The 25,022-nt window shown below is 36.2% G+C and overlaps 1 protein-coding gene across 1 annotated transcript in view; it reads right to left on the reverse strand.

The window, feature by feature from the left end:
- The window catches only part of LOC114651160 (glutamate receptor ionotropic, kainate 1), a 694,443-nt gene that overhangs the window by 246,824 nt on the left and 422,597 nt on the right, over positions 1 to 25,022 (reverse strand). Inside the window, exons 7-9 of the mRNA XM_051925745.1 lie at positions 14,726 to 14,869; positions 709 to 816; positions 425 to 469 (exon numbers count right to left, since the gene is read on the reverse strand). Of these exons, the coding sequence (XP_051781705.1) occupies positions 425 to 469; positions 709 to 816; positions 14,726 to 14,869 (297 nt within the window). The remainder of the gene's footprint in view (positions 1 to 424; positions 470 to 708; positions 817 to 14,725; positions 14,870 to 25,022) is intronic.

Raw genomic sequence — 25,022 nt, forward strand, 5'->3', positions numbered from 1 at the left:
CTCCAATACCAAGAAAAAATCATTCAAGGACAACAAACCATCTGTACTACAAATATTGGATATAGAGATATTCCAATAAATCTTTGTGATTTGCCATACAATGCGTTCTTTACTTCCTATCCACCGTCTGAAACTGTGGAGGCAAAACAGGCACGGGTTCAAACCGAATGAGCTCAACTGACGGATATACGCCTACAACACGCGTCTCAAACCGCAGAAGCAGGGCAAGCACGGGTTCAAAACAACGCAAGCTCCTACAACACGCGTCTGAAACTACGGCTGACCAGCGGGCACGGGTTCAAAACACCGGGGGTAGGCGAGCGAAGCGAGCAGGGGGCGGAGCCCCCTTGTGATTACTAATGCATTAAAAGAAAAGAAATAACACTCAAGAAAGCACAATGTATCGGGCTTTGCAGAAGATTACCTTTTTCCACACTTTGTTAAGACGGTGAGAAGATTCACTGGCAATCTATGATTAAAAAAAAACAACCTTAAGATCAATTTTAAGAAATACAGACTAAAATAAACTAATTGTCTATTTAAAAATAAAGTATAATATATTATATTTTACAACAACTTGCAAAATAGAGTTTGCTAAAAACATAAAATACACATTAAATGTTACATTAATTAAACTATAAATGCATTCAAAAGCACTTCAATATAATTTTCATTTATTTTTTCTATTACTGCATTACTGTTACTCACCTTTTCTGTTCCTTCCTCTTTTAAACTGATTATATCCAAATCAAAATCTTTCCTCAGACCATCAGATTTATTGATAGTAATATGTCCTGTCAATCCATCCCAGTGTGCCTAAAAATATATGGGTATTCTTCCTGTTACAACTAAAATTACATAGTTTTTGTATTTAATACAGCACATTCCACATTAAAATGCTTTGGATGCTGTTCACATTCACAAATATATTAAATCATTTCATTATTCATGCATAATTAGTCTAATACAAGATAATGGTTTGCCAAAGACAATACTGGCAGCATTGGGCAAAGGGCGGAGATCAACAAGCATGTACTGTACAAATTTGGAATGTGGGGGAAAACTGACCACCCTTGTAAACAAAGGAAGAACATTCAAACTTTATACAGACAGTATTTGGGTGAGAATTTGAACTAAGGATGCCTACCACAGAATAAGAACACAAAAATATAGTGTACAGTATGTGTGTATGACATATATATATACAGTGCATCCAGAAAGTATTCACAGCGCATCACTTTTTCCACATTTTGTTATGTTACAGCCTTATTCCAAAATGGATTAAATTCATTTTTTTCCTCAGAATTCTACACACAACACCCCATGATGACAATGTGAAAAATGTTTACTTGAGGTTTTTGCAAATTTATTAAAAATAAAAAAATTGAGAAAGCACATGTACATAAGTATTCACAGCCTTTGCCATGAAGCTCAAAATTGAGCTCAGGTGCATCCTGTTTCCCCTGATCATCCTTGAGATGTTTCTGCAGCTTAATTGGAGTCCACCTGTGGTAAATTCAGTTGATTGGACATGATTTGGAAAGGCACACACCTGTCTATATAATGTCCCACAGTTGACAGTTCATGTCAGAGCAAAAACCAAGCATGAAGTCAAAGGAATTGTCTGTAGACCTCAGAGACAGGATTGTCTCGAGACGCAAATCTGGGGAAGGTTACAGAAAAATTTCTGCTGCTTTGAAGGTCCCAGTGAGCACAGTGGCCTCCATCATCCGTAGGTGGAAGAAGTTCGAAACCACCAGGACTTTTCCTAGAGCTGGCCGGTCACCTAAACTGAGCGAACAGGGGAGAAGGGCCTTAGTCAGGGATGTGACCAAGAACCTGGTGGTCACTCTGTCAGAGCTCCAGAGGCCCTCTGTGGAGAGAGGAGAACCTTCCAGAAAGACCACCATCTCTGCAGCAATCCACCAATCAGGCCTGTATGGTAGAGTGGCCAGACGGAAGCCACTCCTTAGTAAAAAGCACATGGCAGCCCGACCTGGAGTTTGCCAAAAGGCACCTGAAGGACTCTCAGACCATGAGAAAGAAAATTCTCTGGTCTGATGAGACAAAGATTGAACTCTTTGGTGTGAATGCCAGGCGTCACGTTTGGAGGAAACCAGGCACCGCTCATCATCAGGCCAATACCATCCCTACAGTGAAGCATGGTGGTGGCAGCATCATGCTGTGGGGATGTTTTTCAGCGGCAGGGACTGGGAGACTAGTCAGGATAAAGGGAAAGGTGACTGCAGTAATGTACAGAGACATCCTGGATGAAAACCTGCTCCAGAGCGCTCTTGACCTCAGACTGGGGCAACGGTTCATCTTTCAGCAGGATAACCACCCTAAGCACACAGCCAAGATATCAAAGGATTGGCTCCAGGACAACTCTGTGAATGTCCTTGAGCCAGAGCCCAGACTTGAATCCGATTGAACATCTCTGGAGAGATCTTAAAATGGCTGTGCACCGACACTTCCCATCCAACCTGATGGAGCTTGAGAGGTGCTGCAAAGAGGAATGGGCGAAACTGGCCAAGGATAGGTGTGCCAAGCTTGTGGCATCATATTCAAAAAGACTTGAGGCTGTAATTGCTGCCAAAGGTGCATCGACAAAGTATTGAGCAAAGGCTGTGAATACTTATGTACATGTGATTTCTCAGTTTTTTTATTTTTAATAAATTTGCAAAAACCTCAAGTAATCATTTTTTCACGTTGTCATTATGGGGTGTTGTGTGTAGAATTCTGAGGAAAAAAATGAATTTAATCTATTTTGGAATAAGGCTGTAACATAACAAAATGTGGAAAAAGTGATGCGCTGTGAATACTTTTCGGATGCACTGTATATACTAGCTGTGTAAGCCTGTGCTGTAAAAAGCAAGGGGTCCTAGAAACTATTGCAATCATCAAATCTGAAATGTAGAGATGTCAGGTAATTGAAAGGAACTACTCTGGGCATCTCTCCTAGGAGGTTTCATTCTGCCAACATGCTCACATTGTTTGTGCGAAGTGAGATGTATATATATATATATATATATATATATATATATATATACAGTATATACATATACATACATACACACACACACACACAACCAGTCAAAGGTTTTAGAACAATTACATTTTTTCACTCTTTATTGAAATTTCCACAACTGAATGTCTCAATGTACTCTAAAATTAAAGCACAGAAATTGAGACTTGATTACTTTGACCACTGTTATGTTGTGCTTGAAGCTTTTCATGTGAGGCACCTATTACACAAGATGTTAGTTCTCATAAACTTGTCTTCTAATTCAGTTGTGGCTTTGAGACTACCAGACATGTTCCTATCAGGGTTTTCTCCAGTTTTCAGATTCCTTTTGAAAGTGTAGGAAAATATTCTCACTCAGTGCTTTTACACGCACACACATAATCGGGTTAAGGTGAATGACCTGTTTAAAACTAAAATCTGATTTCTTAATAATCCGTAATCTTCTGGAGTTCTCCTTTGTCAAAATGCTCCAACCTCATCAAAACGCGCATAAAAGGAGTTAAATATCACGATTGTTCTACATAAATCCGAAAATAAGCAAGATAACTGTGATAATTTTCCTGTTTTTTTTTCTAAATATGTTTAGTCAAATTGACTCTTTAGTTAAAGGTTTCTGTTACCAGAATGCACACAGCAAACTTGTTTTTCGATGACTGTGTGATTGAGTTTTGCAAATGTGTGCTTCTTGCTTTACAAGCAATGCTGCTGTAATAATAATAATGCAGACATTTTACTTCAATAAGATAAGTATTGCATTAGGTTGCTCATTACTTTAAAAAGTAATCAGATTACATAGCCCTGGTTACTTTTTACATGTTAAGTTTGCTCAGCTCATCAGCATACATTTAGCAATTTCTGAAATATTGAGGCAGATTATTTCAAGCAGGATAAGAAACAACATGATCACATGAACATTTGCCTCTGTAAATGTATTTTGTGGAAGTTTCTGTATGTGGCTGCTGAAAGCATGTATGAGGCAAATATATGCACAGGCTGAGATAGTCAGACATGCACAAACTACAAAATCCTTAATAGTAACCTGATTAAGGGTTTACATGGCCACATATGCAGAAAAATCTACCTCTGTTAATTAGGTTTCTCTGAGGCCAATAACCTGACTTCTCCAACCAGAATAAGGGTTTACATGTCATTTTAGAAATCAGGTTTCTGTGAATAATCAGCACATGTGGTATAACACTACAGTTTGCTCCAACATGGACTTTTTACAGGCAGTTTCTTTGCATTAACTTTCAAAGCTTAATTAAGTTCCATTTCTGTACAAAAGCAGTAAGTTGTTAATCCATTACTTGTTGCCTGAAAAAGAACTCTTTGTGCAAGTCTACAAGTTACACTATTTTGCAGTTTCTGATAACAGTTACAGACAGACAGTGGCTTACAGGGCTCAGGAGAGTGCAGTGTTAAATGTTAGTCCTTTTGTTTCCATGTCTAGCAAGCCAACACACAATGTGGAATTGTGTGTCAACAATGCAGATTTATGTATATGAGTGGCAGATCTTGCTTGAATTAGGGATAAATGCTCCAGAACTGCTAATAGAGTCACTATATATTGAAGTAGCAAATTTTGTAGGCCCACAAAATTGTAAAGGTAGCGCCCATCCCTGGAAATAAAGCATTTACAATGGAACCCCAATTTAATGTTTACATATTTAGTGTTTTCACACATTTAAATTGTTTTTGGACACTGTTGTTGAACATGACCGTCTGAAGAAGCATGCACCTTTTAAGGCTACATTCACACTGTTGTTAAAAGTGACTGCATCCAGATTTTTTCACATATCTTTTTTTTTTTTTAACTGCTGACAGTAACTTTGTGATTCATCTAAATCTGATATGAGTACAGATGTCTAAGAATTACCATGTTGCTATATTACTCCCCCTGATATGTTGCTAAATTATATCTCTCCTGGACATTTTTCCTGTTTCAACTGTAGTTGTTGTGGGAATGTTTAAAAAGGTAACCTTGTCACTACTCCACAGGGTGATATTAATCTGAAAAACAGATCCAAATGTAGTTAAAACAGGGTTATTTATCTCTTGTTATGCACTTGCCCCATGTTAAACATTGGTAAAACTATTCAGACTAAAAACATAAACATTGGTAAAACTATTCAGATGCAAAACATAAAAGTAACATTAGGACAAAACCCACAAAACATTCTGTGTCCAGGCATTTCACTTCTTTTAATCATCAAGTTTCAGACCTTAGGTTTACCGTCCTTGAAATTGTAAAGCCTCACCCTTGTTGGGGTAACTTTGACAACCTATGTAAGGAAGCACACTGGATTTTTCTGTTAAATAGGTTACATCTTATTGGTTTAAATGAGTCATTTGATTGGATGTGCTTTTTGTGCTATAACCCTGAGCCTGGGTTTGTTTCCTGTTGCCACTTCCATTCAGATAGTCACTGGGCTCTATGATACACATGTAGTGGATGAGGTAATACCGTTTTTTAATTGCTTATTCTTGGTTCATACTTGTTCCTGTTAATTATATGTGACAGTGTCTACATTCCTCTTTTTGATTTTATTTCAGCTTCTCACAAGTACTTGTATAATAGGTAGTGCATTGTCTTTGAGTTGTATGGTTTGTTGCACATTTTATTTACTTAGTGTTTGATTTTATTAATTCTTTCAAGTTTCTCTCTTGGTTTCTGTGCCCTGAAGAAGAAGTGAATCCTTGAAACGCGTTGGCCAAATCCACACATACCTTTCAATCTCAGGAATTAACTTATATTACTGATGTTACATGAGTGTAAACTTTATGATATTATTTCTGTTATCATGGACTGATTAGCTTCATTTGTGGCTCACATCTTTTATAATTTGTACTTTGTTTTCTTCTTGTGATTATCATTATATATATATTTATATATATATATATATATATATATATATATATATATATATATATATATATATATATATATAAATATATATATATATATATATATATAAATATATATATATATATATATATATATATGTATTGTATGTATTGCCATTGTTGCCTCCAGTGTTACCTCTCCTGGGACACTAGATGGCAATCCCCCTGGGTTGCAGTGGTGCCTCCAACTCCCGCAGGGCTTCATGGGAGTTGGAGTTTGGTACAGCCCTGTTGGGATCCGCAGGCGCTGCCAGGGGGTGCTGCAGCTGGAGCTACTGAGCCCATATGGGCAGTTCTTCTGCCATACCTGGAAGTGCTGCTGGAAATGAGTAATCAAGCACCTGGAGCACTTCAGGGGACCTTATAAAAGGAGCCAGCTGCCGCTACTCGGGGAGTAAGAGTCGGGAGGAGGAAGACGAAGCTTGACAGGAGGAGTGGAGGAAGAAAGAGGAAGAGGATTGTTTGTCCATTGTGCTGTGCTTGGACTGTGTTGCTGTGCTTGTGCGAGACGGGGAAGACGTTTCCCACAAGGGAAAAGAAAAAATAAAAATCAGTGTGTGCCTTGAACTTGTGTCCCACGCCTGTCTGTGTCGGGTTCAGGTGGCAGTGCCAGCCTGGTGGTCCTCAATATATATATACACATACTGTATATATCTTTTATTGTTGTTACATTGGCTTTGTAAATTGAATTACATATATAAATTATATTTCTCAATTGTTTCACTTAACTTCATCAATTGTTTAAAACAGTATATTGTTCTAGTATCTGCTTGCCCTAGTGTTGTGATATATAGATGGAAAAACAACCATTCACTGTAATGACTCACTGCCAAATGAAGTGATAGATGAGAACCTACAAAATGTGTCAGTAATTATTGCATATAAAAAAAACTTCTTGAATATGAGTATTGCCATCAGTTCATAAAAAATGTAAATGGAGGCATTACTTTTCCCATAATCCTTTTGTATGTACACATATATATATATTTATATACAAAGTAGTCCCCCCATGAGACATCGGGGATATGTCTCATGCCTGCCCTCAAATGAGTGAAATCCACGAATAATACCGAATCCTATATACTGTATTTACCATGCAATAAGGACATAACTTTACCAGTTTTACAAGCTCAAGCAACACTAGCACAAATTTTATCTTTCTTTTTTATTAATTCACAAATTAATGATTTGTATAGTATTTTTGGGGAAGTGCCAAATCAGCAAAAAGGAGCAGTATGACTTGGTATTCCAATTATTCAAATTACTAGCTTCAGCACTAGCTGTAGGGGAGCCTATTAAAAGGGCAACATATTACTGTTTATGAGAAACTTCCCAATCAAGGTCCGTTGTCCTTTCTTGCATACATCTCAACCAAGCCTGACAAATTTGGCATAAATGGATTGTGGTAGATTTGGAGACAAAGTACATGTGCAATGCCACTTCTTATTTAGGAAAAGATCCCATGAGAGAAAGATTTTCCAAGACTGTGGTAATAAAGGTTATGCAGCTGTTTATAGACAAAGGCAGAACTGTAATAACAGACAACTTCTTCACGCCATTTTCGTTGGCTAAAAAACTGCTACATTGCAACACAGCCCTGCTTGGTGCCATATATAAAATGGGACAGGAACTTCCACCTGCAGCTAAAGTCACTTCAGTACACAAGCAATTCTCCATGCTAGTGTTCAGATCTGGCAGTGCCATGCTGATGGTGTATGCACCCGAAAAGAAGTCTGTCTGCATTCTCAGTACCATGCACCATGACGTGGAGACTGGGCAAGATCGGGAAAAAAAAAAAATCAAACACGGTCACAGAGTTCAAACACATGAAGGTATGCGAATAAATATAATGATACATCAGTGCCACAGTGTTTTCTGATATGTACTATTCAGGTCATAAAATGATTTATTCAAAATGGCACATATAGTTATGTCTCTCTTCTTTTTGTCATTACGGCATTGACATCATGGGCCAGATGCAAGAAAAATCAAAAGTTGAAAAGTCGATGTTATTTGACTAAGTCGATGGAAAGACAACTCACGTTCAAATGACATAGTGTTTTCAAATAACGACGTTTTCATGCATGGATGTGTGTGTGCATGCGCAAAGAGAATGAGAGAGGCAGAGACAGATTTGATGTTGTTCAAGTGGTTACTGGAATATAAAATAAAATGTGAGGGAATTTAAAGTGGCACAGCATTACAAATATTTTCTTAGGCTTCAAGGATTCCAGTGTAAATGTATCATGTATGACCATCTTACCAAAATGGTCAAAGTAAAAAAAGGAATATTACTAGATGGTTGGTTTGGGTATTGTAAGATTTTCAGCAAGAGTTTGAAAGTTTTTTTTCCCATGATCTTCTCACCATTTCTTTAATGATGTCATAGCCCTACTAGCATCACACCAGTTTCCTAGGAAAACTTTCTTATTACTGCACCACTGATGCAAATATGTCAAATGATTACTTGTTAGAGGCCATTTTATTTAAAAGAGAAGAGTCACATTGTTTTCTAGTCTCTGCGTTACTGGTAAAACAGAGAACACTCACTCTTCTGAAAAAATGTAAAAATATAAGAAAGTTAAGGTTTTAGAATTAAGCTAAAATGACTATGCTTCTTATGTCCCCCTATTATACTAGTCCTTAGGTTTCAGTTTTAGTTAGAATACTTCAATCTCTGCCACTTGGGGAAAAAAGAAATACAGCTAATAATATGCTCTTCTCATGGAGAGATCTCTCCCTTAGTGACAAAAAGTGGGCCCTGTGAAGGTTTAGGTCTTTATTAATTAACCTTTTTCCTCTACTCTTATGCTCCTGCTGCATTTAATATTTTCCTATGATAAGCCCTTCCTGCTTTAAAACCTCCTATGTTCTTGTTCAGGTTTAGGGACAGCTGAAAAGTACACCCTACAATTCACTACATATTTATAATACAGTACATACACACAACACTTATCTTTCGAATCATTAAAATCTGTCAGCACTAAAGGGAACAGAACAGAAATTTGGCAGCACACCTGAGAGTCTTGTTCACATCCTTCAGTTAAGGAAGCTGCTTTTTTAACTTGCAAAGAAAGCAGCACTTACTTTTTGGACACAACCACAGTCTCACATATGGAGGTGCTAGTTCTCACCCATATCACATCACGCCCAACTACAATTCCAAATCCAGTGTATTCTTGAGATCACAGGTTTATAAAACCAGAAGAACTAGTAGAAATAGTAGAGATGCAACTACCTAGGTTTCCACAATGGATGATCATCAAGCCTCTGCTGGCACTTAATTTCCATTCCATGGAAATCATGAACAGCTTAGAAGAAAATATTGTTTTGGTGAAAATACACACTTTTTTTCATTCTCAGTTTAAATTTACTTAATGCTGAGGGTGGAAACAGAATGTAACACAACAAAACAAATGGAGAAACATGTAGCATTAGCCACTCAAACCCATCTGCCTAGAGCATCTTTCACAACATACTACTGGGTGCATGGCCATAAGCATATCTTTTACTGACTTCTACAGGTTCGGATGTATATGGTAAGGGTACAAATAAATGGAAATGACAGCTTCAAAAAACATGTTAAAGGACAAAAAATTTTGCAAAGATCAAGTCAAATCCCTTATTGTCATAGGCACAGATGACAGTTACACTGTTATACCGTACAATGAAATTCTAATGTTGTGGCTTATAGTGATACCATTTTGAAGAAACAGGGATGAAGAATATAAAAACCAAAATAAATATACATTAGAATATATACATAATAAAATATGCATGTAAAATATGCATCTCAAGAGCATAAGGTACAGTAACTAGTACTGTCTGTGCAATAGGGATGCTCCGATCACTGATTTCATGTTATTTGATTGACCGACTGATTTTTTTTTTCCCTTTATCCCTTTAAAAAACTTTTTTGCACTAAGCTCCAGTATAACCAAATGCATAGAAGCCTTATGTTTTGTATTAAAGTGTATTTTTATTATTAAACTATAGACCACTGTTCATTTTTTAACACAATGAAATTCTGTAGGCTAATTGTTCAGTGACAATAAAAATACTAAAATAAAAAAGTCCTTAAAATACGTACTAATAGGTCCAGAAATAATTATCCATAATACATATGGCATAAAATAAAATGCTTCTCATAATTAAAAGCTGTCATGTTGTTTAGTTTTTTCTGTAATGTAACTATCTTAAACAAGCCTTATAAAAAATGCAGTTATCACCATTTCAAAAAACAAACAAACAAAAAACTATACATATTGTGGTGTACGGCTGGGACGCCTCTGTCCTGGAAGGGCTGGGGGGGAGGGTATCCAGAGCATTACCTCCCCCGGAGCGCTAGGTGGCAGCCCCACTGGGTGGCAGCAGTGCCTCAGACTCAGGTCTCCACGGGAGTTGGAGTTTGCTGCAGCCCTGTTGGGTACCCGCCAGGGGGTGCTGAAGCTGCTGCTGAGCCCTTGATTGCTGCACTTTGATCACACCCAAAGAGAGTCATCCAATAAATGAGAAAGAGAAAAATATCCCAAACAATATTCAAACAGAAATGCAAAAAAGCAACGTTTATAGAATGTAAGTTAGAGGATAAAGTCATTCATAATATTGTTTTGACAAGGCGTTATTTAACTTATTTTTTTATTTACTTTCTTTTACGTTTTACTTTTTACTATGTTTTATTATTCATCGGTATTTAAAATAGACAAATGTAGTGAAATACTAAAGTAACTGATTTTCTACCTGTTATAACTAAGGGTCTTCCTCCTGCACCCAAGAAGCTATATACTAATTCCTTAAATACAATTGCATTCTGTAATGGAGGGGGCGGAGCTCCCTATTGTGTGTGTGTATTGTCACACACGTGTGCATGGGAAGCAGTCTAAGGGCATAAGTGAGAGTAAAACGCAGAGTCTGTGGATAATTCATTGCACTAACGCCTTTTCTCCCTCTTCCACAGACTTTCAGAAGGAAAGTCCACCTAAAACTCCTCCCACTTCTGGCAGGATTTCACACCCCTACTGACTTAACTTCCGCCTGAAAACCCACCTCTTACTCCCCTCTGACTATAAAACCAGAGCATTCCTCTTTGTTAGCAGTGTCTGTTAGGACTCAATCTTGAATGATAACTTGTTTTTGAAGTGTTTTGTTTGAAAAACCTACACTATATTTACTATATTTATACAGGTGTGTTTTTTTTCTTTAGTATATCAACTGGACATTCAGAATTCTTGAGGTGTAATTATAAATATTGATTATCATTTTAATAATGCAGTATTTGTTTCTTATAAAATCTTATACTGTATGACACAAAGCAAAAAATAATAAACACAGTGCAAATCTTTTAAATAGCTGCAAGTGTATCAAATATTCTTAAGATGTTTATTAAGAAGACACAAGACTAAATGCTTAACAGGTTTATAAGTAAAAGACATTTTGCTGTTAAGCTAACAAGACTGTTAAATGTCGTCTTGAGACCAGTTGAAAATGATGACCAGTGTGCAATGATGAATGTAGGCATACAAACTGAAAACAAAATAGAAGGATGGTGATGGAGATGACAAAATAAAAGAAAAAAATGTAAATAAATTAACTATGCTACACTATATTTAAAACAAAACTACCTAATAATCTAAATCCCACTCTCTTGTGTTGATTGGTTTGCATTGGACTCAAGCCTTATCGTTCAGTTTGTGTGTTGTGAGCCTACATAAAAGCACCAAATGCTTTTCAGACTGAGTCTGACTGGTATCATCTGGCAATCAGTCACTAGGCAGACAACACTAAGTCTGTACCAGGCTGCAGGAGTGGATCACATACTCTTAATGTGTCAGATACCAGTATGATATGTTTAGGATGAGAATCACCACATTCTTTTAGGAGATAATGGAAAGGAATCAATTTTCTCTTCAGGCAGTATATCAATAGTTTTCCCAAGTGGAAGACCTCAAATATCTGAGGGCATTGATCATGAGTTATGGAAGAGGTGATCATAAGATTGATCAACAGATTGGTGCAGCACTAGTTTTACAGATGGTTTTCCTGTCAAAGGTGGTGAAGCAGTAGCTGAGTCTCAAACAAAGTAAACAAATTTGCTGGTCAGTTTACACAGCCTTCATCATAATTGAGGATTATGTTTATGCTGTTTTTTATGTTTATATTTTCTGATTTCTTCAGCACTATCAATACCATCCAGTTATTACTTGTAAAGTGGTAAACTCAGGGAAATGAATGTAGATGTGCATATGGTGTCTTGGAGTATGGACTATTTGTTCGGTAGACCACAGATGGGGAGGCTCAAAAACAGTCCACATCAATGACAGACTGGACTGGTCTCGTAAAACAGGGGAACTATATAAGAAAGGGGAGTCCAGACTTTTTTCTAAGGAAACTGTGTTAATTTAATTTGGGTAGTGACATCTTTTACATGGACTACAACTCTGTGATGGCAAGTGTGATTTTCTACTACCATCTGCCTATTAGCTTGCTTCTGTCTGACAAAATTGTTTTATTGTTTTTGCACAGGCTTGTCACATTCGGGATAGTAATTTTTCAATACACATATCAGATTTTAATCTGTCAACTGTCTAATATTAATATTAATTTTAGTGGGCATGAAAAAAAATATGGGCAAAAATCAGGAGAGTCACTTTTAACTACAGCATGAACAATAGCTTTAAAAGACTTTTATTTGTTTAATAAGAGCATTTTTTGTTAATGACAATGTCCAAAATAATGTGATATTTGGGAAAACACTAAATATGAAAATATTAATTGTGGGTTCTACTGTAAATGTTTTTTGTTTTCAAGGTTGGAGCCCTACAAATTTGGTACTACGCCAGATGAGAGCTCTCCTAATGTGTCTTTATGTATTGTTTCAATGTATTAAAACATTGCATAATTGAGCACTACCTGAATTTAAACTTAGGAAAAACAGAAAATCGAATAACTGCTCATTCTCTGATTTATTATCCTTAACAAAAAAAAAAAACATTCCAACACAGTGGACATAGAAGTGTTGCTTTCCATGGTGCTGTTCAGTTGCTTACCTGTATGTATCTAAAATATGTTTTATACATTTTGAATGCTGTATACATGCACAAAAAACAAATAATTTTCCAAGTTTGAAATAATTCATGTGACTGGATGTGTTACTGTCCCTTCAAGGAATTTTCTTGAAATGCATGCATGCTAAATGTAGGTGAACATCTATGTCATATTCATTTTCGGTCATTTTTAGTATGTACGAAGAGATTTTTGTAAACAATGTGAACACACTAGTGTATATGGAGATCATTTTAATTTAAAAATGCTACCTTTAAATGAAAACAGAGTCATGTGCAGGTAACCTGAGCTTTAATTTTGCTTAATCAGCATACAGCCTACACATTATCTTTATTGCATATTACTGCACTGTCAAAATGATATTTTTTACAAGAACAAATAAGTAAAGCAAATGAGTTTTCTTTGTGTGTAGGATACAGTGAAGTTAATTCATGTTTTCTTCCAAGATTAACTGACTACTCCAGTGTTTTTTTCACAGGGTGGTTAAATGAAATATTTTAAGCTTTTATTTAATACTACATGTAGTATAACCTGGCCTAAAAAGTTCAATCACAAAACTCCTCCTCTTATATTGCTATAGGTAAAACTGCATTTAGCTATATTTAATTATGATGATGGTGGAAATAAAAAATATCATAAAATTAAATGTATTACCAGGAACACGACAGACATGTAGCAACTTATTGTTCCCATTACATGTTTATATTTACATGGCATGTTCAAAGGCATGTTCAATGTTTACACGTTATTGTTAAACTGATGATGTGTAAATTAAAATAAAATTAATGATGGTTATTGAAAGAATATGCATTATAATGAATACAGCTTTTAATATCATGTAAACGTTTATATTTCTATAATACAAAAAATTTGGATGGTTGTTTAAATAAAATACTACCTCCAGTTGAGTAATTTTTCTCAAATTTCATATTTGTTTGCTTTTTATCATTATAAATATCAGTACAAAATCTGAATCATCTATCTGTAATTATAACCACAGTTTACTTGAAAATTTGCGAAAGTATTCGGTTAAAGTACCATTTCAGGTTGCCAGAAGTGGCCCAGAAGTTGCTAGGATTACTTATTTTTCATAAAAAGCAGGTGTACAAAATCTCATTGACCTAGATCAAAGCGTTTCCGAGTTATCGTGTTTACACACAGACACAGACCCACAGACAGACATTACTTCAAAAATGTTATTTTCACACTCAGGAAGGTCTAAAACTTCATCAAGATTCATCAAAATCTTGAGGTCGAATTTTTTTAAGATCCTATACTTTCTGTGTACATGGTATTTTTGGACTTAGGAATGATGAATACGTATTGCTTCAGAAGATTTCAAAAATAAATAAAAAGTACTGTGGAAGATTAAACTTTAGCTATAGTGCCCCAAAGCTGTGGAATGTTCTACCTTTTTGTACAAGGAATGCACCATTGATCACAGCATTTAAATCAAGCCTCAAGATGCACGTCTTTAGTAGTATACCATGCCCTAACTAGAGCTGTTAATCAGGCTGTTCATATTGTGACTACTATGTTTTTTGTGAATAGTTTGGCTATTAAGGTGCATGTAAAAACACTCCTTGATTTAAATCTTCAATCCTCTGTTTTATAGTCCAATGCCATAGCCAGTCGACCAAAATGCCTATATTGTAGATGTAACATTGTCTGTTTACCTCAAGATATATTGTTTTTTTTAATAAAATCTAAATTAACAGTTCTACTTTTTCTTACCTCTTTAAAAAGATTCATAAATCTTGGTCCAAAACGCCAAGGTTTGTGTCTATGACATTGCAAAGAGCTTACTGTCATTTGAGAGGTTCGTTGAGAAGCCACGGCTACCATGTAAACAGCATCATACATCAGTGCAGCCTCTGTCTGAGAAGCACAGGAAAAATGTTAATTACTTTCAAGCAGTACTTTAATAACTAGAAACTTACGGAAAAATTGGCATGTTGACAAGCAATTAAAATAACATTTACATATACATTGTTGAATATTATATAAAAAAAACATTGTGTTATGTTCAATTTAGTCTGCAGAATTCCCATATGTGTCCTGATACACTCTTGTGGGAGACACCCAGGGGGCATACTAGCTACACACTCAAAGAACCTCAGCTGGCTCATCTTAATGCACCGAGCATATACACTGCAGAAGCTCTAGCATAGCATTTGTGTGTGTCTAGCAATAAACTATTACTTCAGACTAATTAATGCTTAAAATGTTTTATTTTTCTTATAGTTAATCATTTTTAAAATCTCTATCCTGCAATCCAAATTTAAAGAACTACATAAGAAGGTGAGGAGTAGAACTGATAAAGTGGTCTTCTTTGAAGTTTGCCTGTGCCACAAGCCATTTCAGGTATGACTTATGGGATCAGACGGTTTAAGATGTGGCTCAGATCTTGTCATATGGCAGAGGGGCATAGGTTTATGGGATTTTGGGGCTACTTCTGAATGGATTAAATTTGAAATGGAAAGGCAAAAATGTGTCCAGGAGGCATATGAGTAGGTTAGTTAGGGCAAGTTAGTAATTTCAAATAAAGGGATGGACAGTAGCATAAAAAATATACAAGGCATCTTTTAAATTTTCATTCCACATTTAAAAAGAAAAAAACAAGATGAGCAACACATTAAAAACTGCTTGCATTCATACCAGGAGTGTCAAGAATAAAACGAGTTAGAGTTACATGATGTTGCACATAATTACCATAATACAGCAATAACAGTAACAGGACTACATCTTAATGAGTGTGGTTGGATTCAGCTACAAAACATTAAGAATAGAGGACTGATACAGGGACTGTGCTATAATCTGCCCAATTCAGAATATGGTTTTAGTATGTATCTTTGTAATAATATTAAGGAGGCAAATTTAGAGAGAGGATATTATAGTCATGATTGGGGGTGCAAGGGAAACCTAATCATTCTAATATTAAGAGGAATAATCTTACAAAGAGTGGAGCACAAAAACTGTAGTTTTCAGACATGATCAGTGACTATGTTTTAAACATGTTACGTTAAAGCAAAAATGCGAGGATGCCTGCCTAGATTTAATATTTTGTAATACTCAGGATAGAATCAGGCCTAGATGTGATTGAACCATTAGGATTTAGTGAACATAATACATTTCAAAATCTAAAACTGCCAAGCTGGGGAAAGCTTTCAATTGTGGAAATAATGGAGGAGATAAAAGTTTGGTAGGTTCAAAAGCGTTTTACATACAATATAGAGGAGTTCACCCCAAAATTTAGAAGCAGTAAGAAATTAAAGAGATTGTTACAGTGGATAAATAAGGAGCTCAAAACTAAAGGCAAAGGAAAAAAATCAGCTGTATAAGGCGTACAAGACAAATTATTCCAGTCAGTGGTGTAGTTAGCTTTCTGAAGGCCCATGTGCAGCACCCTGAGTTGGGCCCCTCTTGTCTAGCATAACTATTACTAATTTATTCAAAACTAAATCCTAGGGGCCGGCTGTGCAGGGGCATTTGTGACCGCATCAATATCAGATCACATGCTGATGACAAACAAACCAGCATTCTAAATGGAATGTGTAATAACTTTTTTAATCACTTTATTAAATTTGCCTTAAGTTACCAAAAATAGAATAAATTGTGAGAATGGAATGTGGGAGGTGTGGGTAGCAGTACTAGTACATAAATATATGCAAAATGTGGAACCTCTTACTTTTCCAAGTCAACTTTGTGAAGGAAAATGATTAAAATGTAACGTTCGCTAGAAAGTAGAAACTGTTCTGTGCTCTAAAATGAAGCAATTTCAATTTGTAACAAATTAAAAGGACAACACTGGCTGACAGGGTACTGCTACACAATCGACCTGTTTTACGCAAGTTCTGAGAAAACAGACATCATAAAGTGGTAACGCTCACAAATCCTCACAGTAGTGACACTAATGCCCAGTAAGACATACTAAGGTACACAATAAAACAGATTACAGATATGTTAAACTGTTAAAGCTTACAAAAATTGAAGTGACTGACAAGTCACAAATCATATTACTTATAATATCACTAGTACCTAAAATACTCGTTTACATGACTTTTGTTGCGCAAAAGTCTCAACAATGTTTGACACGTCAAGTTGTCTGGCACACTCGTTTTTGATTGAGAGTACAGCAAAGCCACTAAGTCTGCCTTGCGACATGGTGCTTCTGAGGTAATTTTTGATGAGTTTTAACTTGGAGAACGATCGTTCACACACAGCAATAGTCACTGGTATAGTCAGCAGTAACATGTAAGATGTATAGACATCACTGAAAGTAGTCGACAGTGCACAGTGATCTATCAGCAACAGTTCAGCTACTTCGAAAACAGTCGACTTGGTTGACAGGATGGATTGAAAAAATGCACAAAATGACAATAAACTGCCTGTTCTGCCCCAGTGATGTCACTTCCTGTTCCGGCTCCAAGGACGTCATTTCCGGTTTGGGCCCCCGACAACCTCCGTATGTATTCAGTTCTGTTTTGGACTCAAATCTGTACACAACTGTGCAACATATTTGCCTTTTTGCAGCCAAGATTAAGTATACAGGTGGCTGCCCCAAACCTCTTTTGAGTGTCAAGGCTATTCATTTCACATTGGTGTAGTTGGCAGGATGAGGATTTGCATATGGCACAAGAAGCTGAACCAAAAAGAAGCCTTGACACACCATCAAGACTTTAAACCCGTAAGGGACAAGGTGGGAGAGTACCATTCCAGAGCTGCCGGGGTAGAGGCAGTCGCTGTGGGTAAGGTAAAGCTAGGGTGAGCTTCAACCCAGAAGTCTAGTTTAGACATCTATCTATCTATCTATCTATCTATCTATCTATCTATCTATCTATCTATCTATCTATCTATCTATCTATCTATCTATCTATCTATCTATCTATCTATCTATCTATCTAATGTCCCTTCCTTTCAAAGATCCCAGAGTATGGTGGGAAAAGGATCTTTCACTTAACATCTCTGAAAAGGAGTGGAAGGAAGCCATGCGTTGAATACATTCTAGCTCCATATGCGTAAAGCATTCAATTATTCAACTTAAATACTTTTATGAAGCATATTTATCTTGTTTAAAACTGTTCAAAATATATCCAGGCCAAGATCCACCCTGCAAGCGTTGCAATCTAGCTCTAGCCTCACTGGGCCACACATTTTGTGAGTGCACAAATTGACATAATGCTGGACAAAAATCGTTGTAACACCAAGTCTGACAGGCATTCAATCACTCCTAAACCATTAACAGCTGTGTTTGGTGTACTCTCAGATGGGCTTAAAGTGGAGAAGGACACATTGATTGTAATTGCCATGAGATGAGATATTGAAGGTTAAAATAACAGAATACAACAACATACTCCATCTTGAGAGGCGCTGCTATTTCTCTTGAATTATAAACAATAATGTTAGTAATCCCAGAGTCTTATTCTCTACGATTCATCGTCTGCTAAACCCAGGTCACTCAATGGAATGCCTCCAAAATACTTCCAGTGAAACTTGTGAGGCTGTTGCTGTATTTTTTAATCAAAAAATGAATGATATTAGAAACAATATAGTACATCTCCTTAATACTGATCCTCTTAAACCCCAGTATTCCATTATAAACAAATTAAATTCTTTCACCAGGATAGATTTACCTGATTTATATAAAATAATTTCTCAACTGAGACCCAACACCTGCGTCCTTGAACCCAATACCAACGAGTTTTTTCAAAGAAGTATCTGCCGTGCTAATTGACAATATTCTTGACATAGTAAACTTGTCATTAGATATGGGCATCTTCCCAGACTGTCTTAAGACTGCTGTAGTCAAACCCCTACTCAAGAAAAATAATCTTGACTCCTCTGCTTTTGAAAATTTTAGACCTGTCTCTAACTTGCCTTTCTTAAGTAAAATTCTAGAGAAGACAGTCATTGTGCAGTTTAATGACCACCTCAATAAACATGCTATTCTTGATAAGTTTCAGTCAGGTTTCAGAACAAATCACAGTACAGAAACTGCACTCGTTAAAGTAGTAAATGACTTGAGGGTAAATGCAGACAGAGGCCATTTATCTGTTCTCATCCACATAGATCTCAGTGCCGCATTTGATACCATTGATCACAATATTCTTAGAAATTGTCTTAGTCAGTAGGTGGGCCTCTCTGGCAGTGTCTTAAATTGGTTTGAATCCTACCTGGCAGGTAGAAAATTCTTTGTTAGTTGTGGTAATTATACTTCTATGACACATGATATTCTATATGGTGTTCCACAAGGCTCTATCCTGGGTCCACTGCTCTTTTCAATTTACATGCTTCCATTAGGTCAGATTATCTCGGGGCATAACGTGAGCTACCACAGCTATGCTGATTTCACACAACTGTACTTATCAATAGGACCTGATGACACTGACTCTGTTGATTCACTGACACAATGTCTTACTTGTGTTTCTGAATGGATAAGTAGTAATTTTCTCAAACTACATAAAGAGAAAACTGAAATTTTAGTGATTGGCAATAATGGATATAATGAGGTTATTAGAAATAAACTTGATGCATTAGGATTAAAAGTCAAGAAGGAGGTAAAGAATTTAGGGGTAACTGTTGACTGTGACCTGGATTTCCATCCATTCATTATCCAACCCGCTATATCCTAACTACAGGGTCACAGGGGTCTGCTGGAGCCAATCCCAGCCACACAGGGTGCAAAGCAGGAAACAAACCCCGGGCAGGGCACCAGCCAACCACAGACCTGAATTTTAAATCACATATTAATCAGATCACTAGGACAGCATTTTTTCACTTCAAGAAATATAGCAAAAGTTAGACCTCTTATATCATTTAAAGATCCTGAGAAATTAGTTCACGCTTTTGGTTTCAGTTGACTAGATTACTGTAACACACTCCTCTCAGGACTACCCAAAAAAGACATAAATCGATTGCAACTAGTGCAGAATGCAGCTGCTAGAATCTTAACTAGGAAAAGAAAATCCGAGCACATTTCTCCAGTTTTGATGTTACTACATTGGTTACCTGTGTCATTCAGAATTGACTTTAAAATACTGCTTATGGTTTATAAAGCCTTAAATAATCTCGCTCCATCTTATATTTCGGAATGTCTGACACCTTACACTCCAAATTGTAACCTTAGATCTTCAAATGAGTGTCTGCTTAGAATTCCAAGAGCTAAACTTAAAAGAAGTGGTGAGGCAGCCTTCTGCTGTTATGCAACTAAAATCTGGAATAGCTTGCCAATAGAAATTCGCCAGGCTAATACAGTGGAGCACTTTAAAACACTGCTGAAAACACATTACTTTAACATGGCTTTCTCATAGCTTCATCTTAGTTAATTCCTGATGCTCTGTATATTCAATTAATTATCATGATTATTCATGGTGGCTCCAAAATCTGTACTAACCCCTACTTTCTCTTCTGTTCTTTTTTTGGTTTGCTGTGGTGGCGATCTGCGCCACCACCACCTAATCAAAGCACCGTGATGTCCCTACATTGATGGATTAAAGACCAGAAGTCCATGTGACCGTCATCATCAAATTCTTCCATGAGAACCCTGTATACAACGAGGACTGATTGATGTAATTTATGTTAGGTAGAATGCCTAGAGGGGGTTGGGCGGTCTCATGGTCTGGAACCCCTGCAGATTTTATTTTTTCTCCAGCCGTCTGGAGTTTTATTTTGTTTTTCTGTCCTCCCTGACCATCGTACCTTACTTTTATTCTATGTTAATTAGTGTTCTCTTATTTTAATTCTTATTTTGTCTTTTTTTTCTCTTTCTTCATCATGTAAAGCACTTTGAGCTACATTACTTGTATGAAAATGTGCTATATAAATAAATGTTGTTGTTGCCTTAACCACACTACACACTACTATCATGTGGACTTATCTTGTTCAACTGGAAGAATCTCAGCCCAGCTGTTATAAGTCGGTGGGTAAACTGATGTTCTATACTATTTGAAATTGGAAAAAATGAAATTTTCTCATAGAGAATCTATTTAAAGCTTTTTTTAAAAAATATGGTAAGATCTAGTAATAAAATTTTAGAAAAAACATATATATCAGAGAAAAGGATATTCTCCCTTCTTTGCTGTTTTTAAAGATTTGCTCTTGCCTCTATCCCAGCTTTTTTGTAGTGTGTTGCAGGCATCAATTTCTAAATTTGTTTTTATTTAACGAATAGAATTAAGTTTGTTGGTGAAAACAATGAAAATCATTTATTCATCCTTTTGCCTTTAAAATAAAGTTTTAAGTGAAGTAACAAATTACAGATTTTAGTTTTTATTGCATTTTTAGAACATGTCCCAAATTAAATTTTCTCTTACCTGTAATTTTTTTGAATCTGACAAGCAGACTTATAGGTTTTGAGGTATTCCATTCACTTATGCGATAAGCTGTTTAGATCCCAGTGTCTGATTTAAAGTCTTCTCCAATTATTTTGGAAATTAAGTAAGTTACAAATTTCACTGTTTTTTTCAGGAAGTCTTTCTATTCTGTTGTTGTCCCTTCTGTTTCTGTCTTCAAACAATGCTAATTTATCACAAAGCACTTTGTATTCAGATTCCACAGCAGTTGATTTTTGTCAGCGACAGATTCTTCTTCAGTATGAGTCGTAAACGTTTGCTTAACTCCTTCCATGTGAGCATAAAGTACTCATAATTTATCCACAGTTTTGCTCATACTGTATTTCCCTGTATTTTTACATCAATTTTGTTACATTTTCTTTCAGTTTTACCTTAAAGTTATTGCTTAAACATACCTCCTGATCTTTTATATCCTGGTTCAGCTTATCTATTCTGCTATGTGTCCTTCTTTATATCCTGTAAGTAACCAATACTTAGACCACTAAACGTCGTTTCCATCTTTTCTGTGCATGGAAGGTGGAGTTTCACCATTCTGTAGGAGATGATGCTGTTGACTCACAGGAGGTGTTGGTAATAGTTGACAGTAGGGATAAAGTGGCCATGATTGGTTCAAATATGCCACTCCATTGTGGTAAATTTTTATTGTCTGCCTCACTTCCCATTTCGTTCCCATATTCGTTGTCGGCCACAGCAGAGGCTGCATTGTGCAGTCCTGGCTGATCAATTCCTTCACCTGTCTTTTTCAGCTCAGTGTGTAGTAGGCTGTATCATAAACTTGAAATCAAATTTTACCTACCGTTTCCTTCTCTTTCTGACCACTTGGTTTCCTGTTCTTATTTTTAATATATTTGTAATTGATTCCGCTTGGGGTAATTAAATATAGAATATCTCAAACAGATTTCAAAAAGCTAAATAATGGTGCTGCTAACAGAGCACTGCCTCAGATGTCTAAACCTCGCAATGGACAAGACCAATTCCAAGTCCAGTAATTTTCAAGTCAAAGTTATTTATTCACAATCATGATATATATTAATTTGTCACATAAAACTGCATTGCAAAGTAAGGCATATTTTATACATTTTAAAAACTATCTAGCCTGTTCTTGTATTTTATAATGAAGTTGGGTGTCTAGGTTCCACTGTGAAAAAAAGCCTTAAAACTGACTGAATAAGTCCACTTTGAAAGAACAAACATGTTGGTTTAAGCAAAGGTGCCTTCTGTGTTTCTGAGGATGCATATGACAACAAAAGTAAGCTGGAAAAAATATATTTATTACAGATTCTTGGTGCTCTTTTCTCGTGGTAAGGATATAACTTTATTCTTGTTATTCACTAAACATAAAATATTTGGTCCTGAAATCAGATATGCCCGAACTGATGAACTGATTTCAACATTTCAGTCACAACATGCAAAGTTGTTGCATCTTTTCTTTTCATCTACATTAGGAAAGTCTCATCTTCACAGTAATAAAAACTCTGCAATCCTATCCTTACTTCTGAAATCGGGCAAAAAATCATATTGTTTAGGTTAGAGGCCACTTTCTTTAATAAACATGGTTATTCTTCAAACCATTAACAACTACTTTCACTTTTGCTTTACTGCAGATAATCTTCACCACCTATTACACATTATTAACAAGGATCACTCCCAAACAGCACCTGAGATGTTGTTCTTCCTGAATTTATAAAATTTAAATCAACACAGAGTATACAAACGTACAACTCCAGTTCCAAAGTCCTTACACTGACTCCCAGTTAAGCTTAGGGCTGATTTATAAATCCTCTTTTTAACTTATAAAGCCTTAAATGGCCAAAGCCCTGCTTACTTATCTGAACTTTTCATTACCTACAAACCAGAAAGCACATTGAGATCTCAAAATGCTGGACTACTTAAGATTTCAAGGATTGACAAAATAACTGTGGGAGGTCACAGTTTTAGTTACAGGACTTCGAAGCTGTAGAATCTGCTAATATAAGATATATAAGAATAATATCTATGCCCATATAGTCTCAGCTTTCAAATCAAGGCTGAAGACTTACTTTAGCCTAGAGCTGCTTATTTGCTGTATACAACACTTCTGTTTGTTAGTCATTTGTACAGAAATAAGTAATATAATATTTTAAACTGTTATTAATCCTCCTCTATTCTGTTTCTCTTCTTTGTATCTGGAAGTGGCACCAGGTGCCATTGCTCTACTGCCAGGCTGCTCTCCTGTTCTCCTGGAAAAGTCATTTTGGATAAAGGAGCATTGGAATCATTGGATGGAACAATGCTCTGATCATATTGGATGGCCAGCACAGACTCCAGTATAAAAAACCCAGAAGTAGGTATGTGGCCAATTGGCCGAGGTCTCAAAGATTGTGATTTTGTCTTTGAATTTCTCTTTTACAGTTTTAATCTCCTCTGTTGTGAATTGGCCATAATTCATCATTTATTTAATGGACAGATATTGTTGGTTCCCATTTTTCTTGCATCAGTTTCTACCGTGTTCTCTGTGTGTTTTTAGAAATATGCATTTAAATTTGTATTACTTCTGTATTTAGTAGTTTTATCATCTATACTTCTATATTGAGTGAGAATTGTTAACAGTACTCTGCACCTACACTCAGTGAAAAGCGCTATATAAAAAATAAGTTGTATTGACAGATTATATTGACACTGTCTGTAGAAAGTTCTGCAGCTAATTGGTGATCTCTTTACTAATAAGATTACTACATTGTACTTGACCCCCAATGCATCAGTTCTTTCCAGTTCTGACTTATCCGCCCCTTTTCCAATTTGTAGGGATGTGAGGCAAGGCTGTCCTCTATCTACTTTGCTTTTAATTCTTTTGTTTGAGCCACTCACTGTAACCTTATGTGACTCACACATGTTTTCTCACACAACTCTTACTTTATTTCTCTTTACGCCTGTTCTGCTTAAAAGAGGTTTAGTGGATTTTTTCTTTTTTGTTTGTAAAGGTCTAGGAGAAAAGCTGTAACCAGAGATGTGCAAGGATTGAAAATCAGGAAACAAGCTGATCTTTTGTCAGAAAATGGATGAAACAAGAATCATAGTTGAGAGTTCAGAAAAACAAGTCTTAAACCAGAAAAGTACTAAAGACACTATCGCAAGTATTTTAACAACTGTTATCCAATCTCAGATATAGCGTAAAGGACGTGCTAATATTTATATGGTTGTATCAATTGCATTGTGCATAGTGCAACTCATGGACAATTCTGGGATTTATCACCATAACAATCAACAGTGCTGTTGTTGTCAGAATAAGGTGAAATCCACAAGTAACACAAAGTAGGTCCTACGGTGAAACAAATGAAACCAAGCCAATAGATGAGGAGCATGAACATCGCAAGCACATGAACTCAAGATCTGTTTTCAGTGCTTTAGCCCTTCCAATGTACTAGATGTTCAACCCTACTGCACCAATGATGACAGTCAAGAACCAATTGAATCTCATACTCCAAAAAATCCTTAACTGTAACATATGGTAGCAAAATTGTGGGGCTATAATGAGGACTGTGGTTAGCTGGTCGTACTCTAGAGATATTGAAGATGGAATGGATTTTAAAATGAGTTGGCAAAACAAGTGTGTATGATACTGGAATAACCTATCACCATACCACATAGGGACCAATATATCATGGTGTCGTGAGCCACATCTTCTGCCCTATTTTCAAATT

Source organism: Erpetoichthys calabaricus, chromosome 4 (genome assembly GCF_900747795.2).
Source record: "Erpetoichthys calabaricus chromosome 4, fErpCal1.3, whole genome shotgun sequence".
In the NCBI taxonomy this organism is placed as follows: domain Eukaryota; kingdom Metazoa; phylum Chordata; class Cladistia; order Polypteriformes; family Polypteridae; genus Erpetoichthys; species Erpetoichthys calabaricus.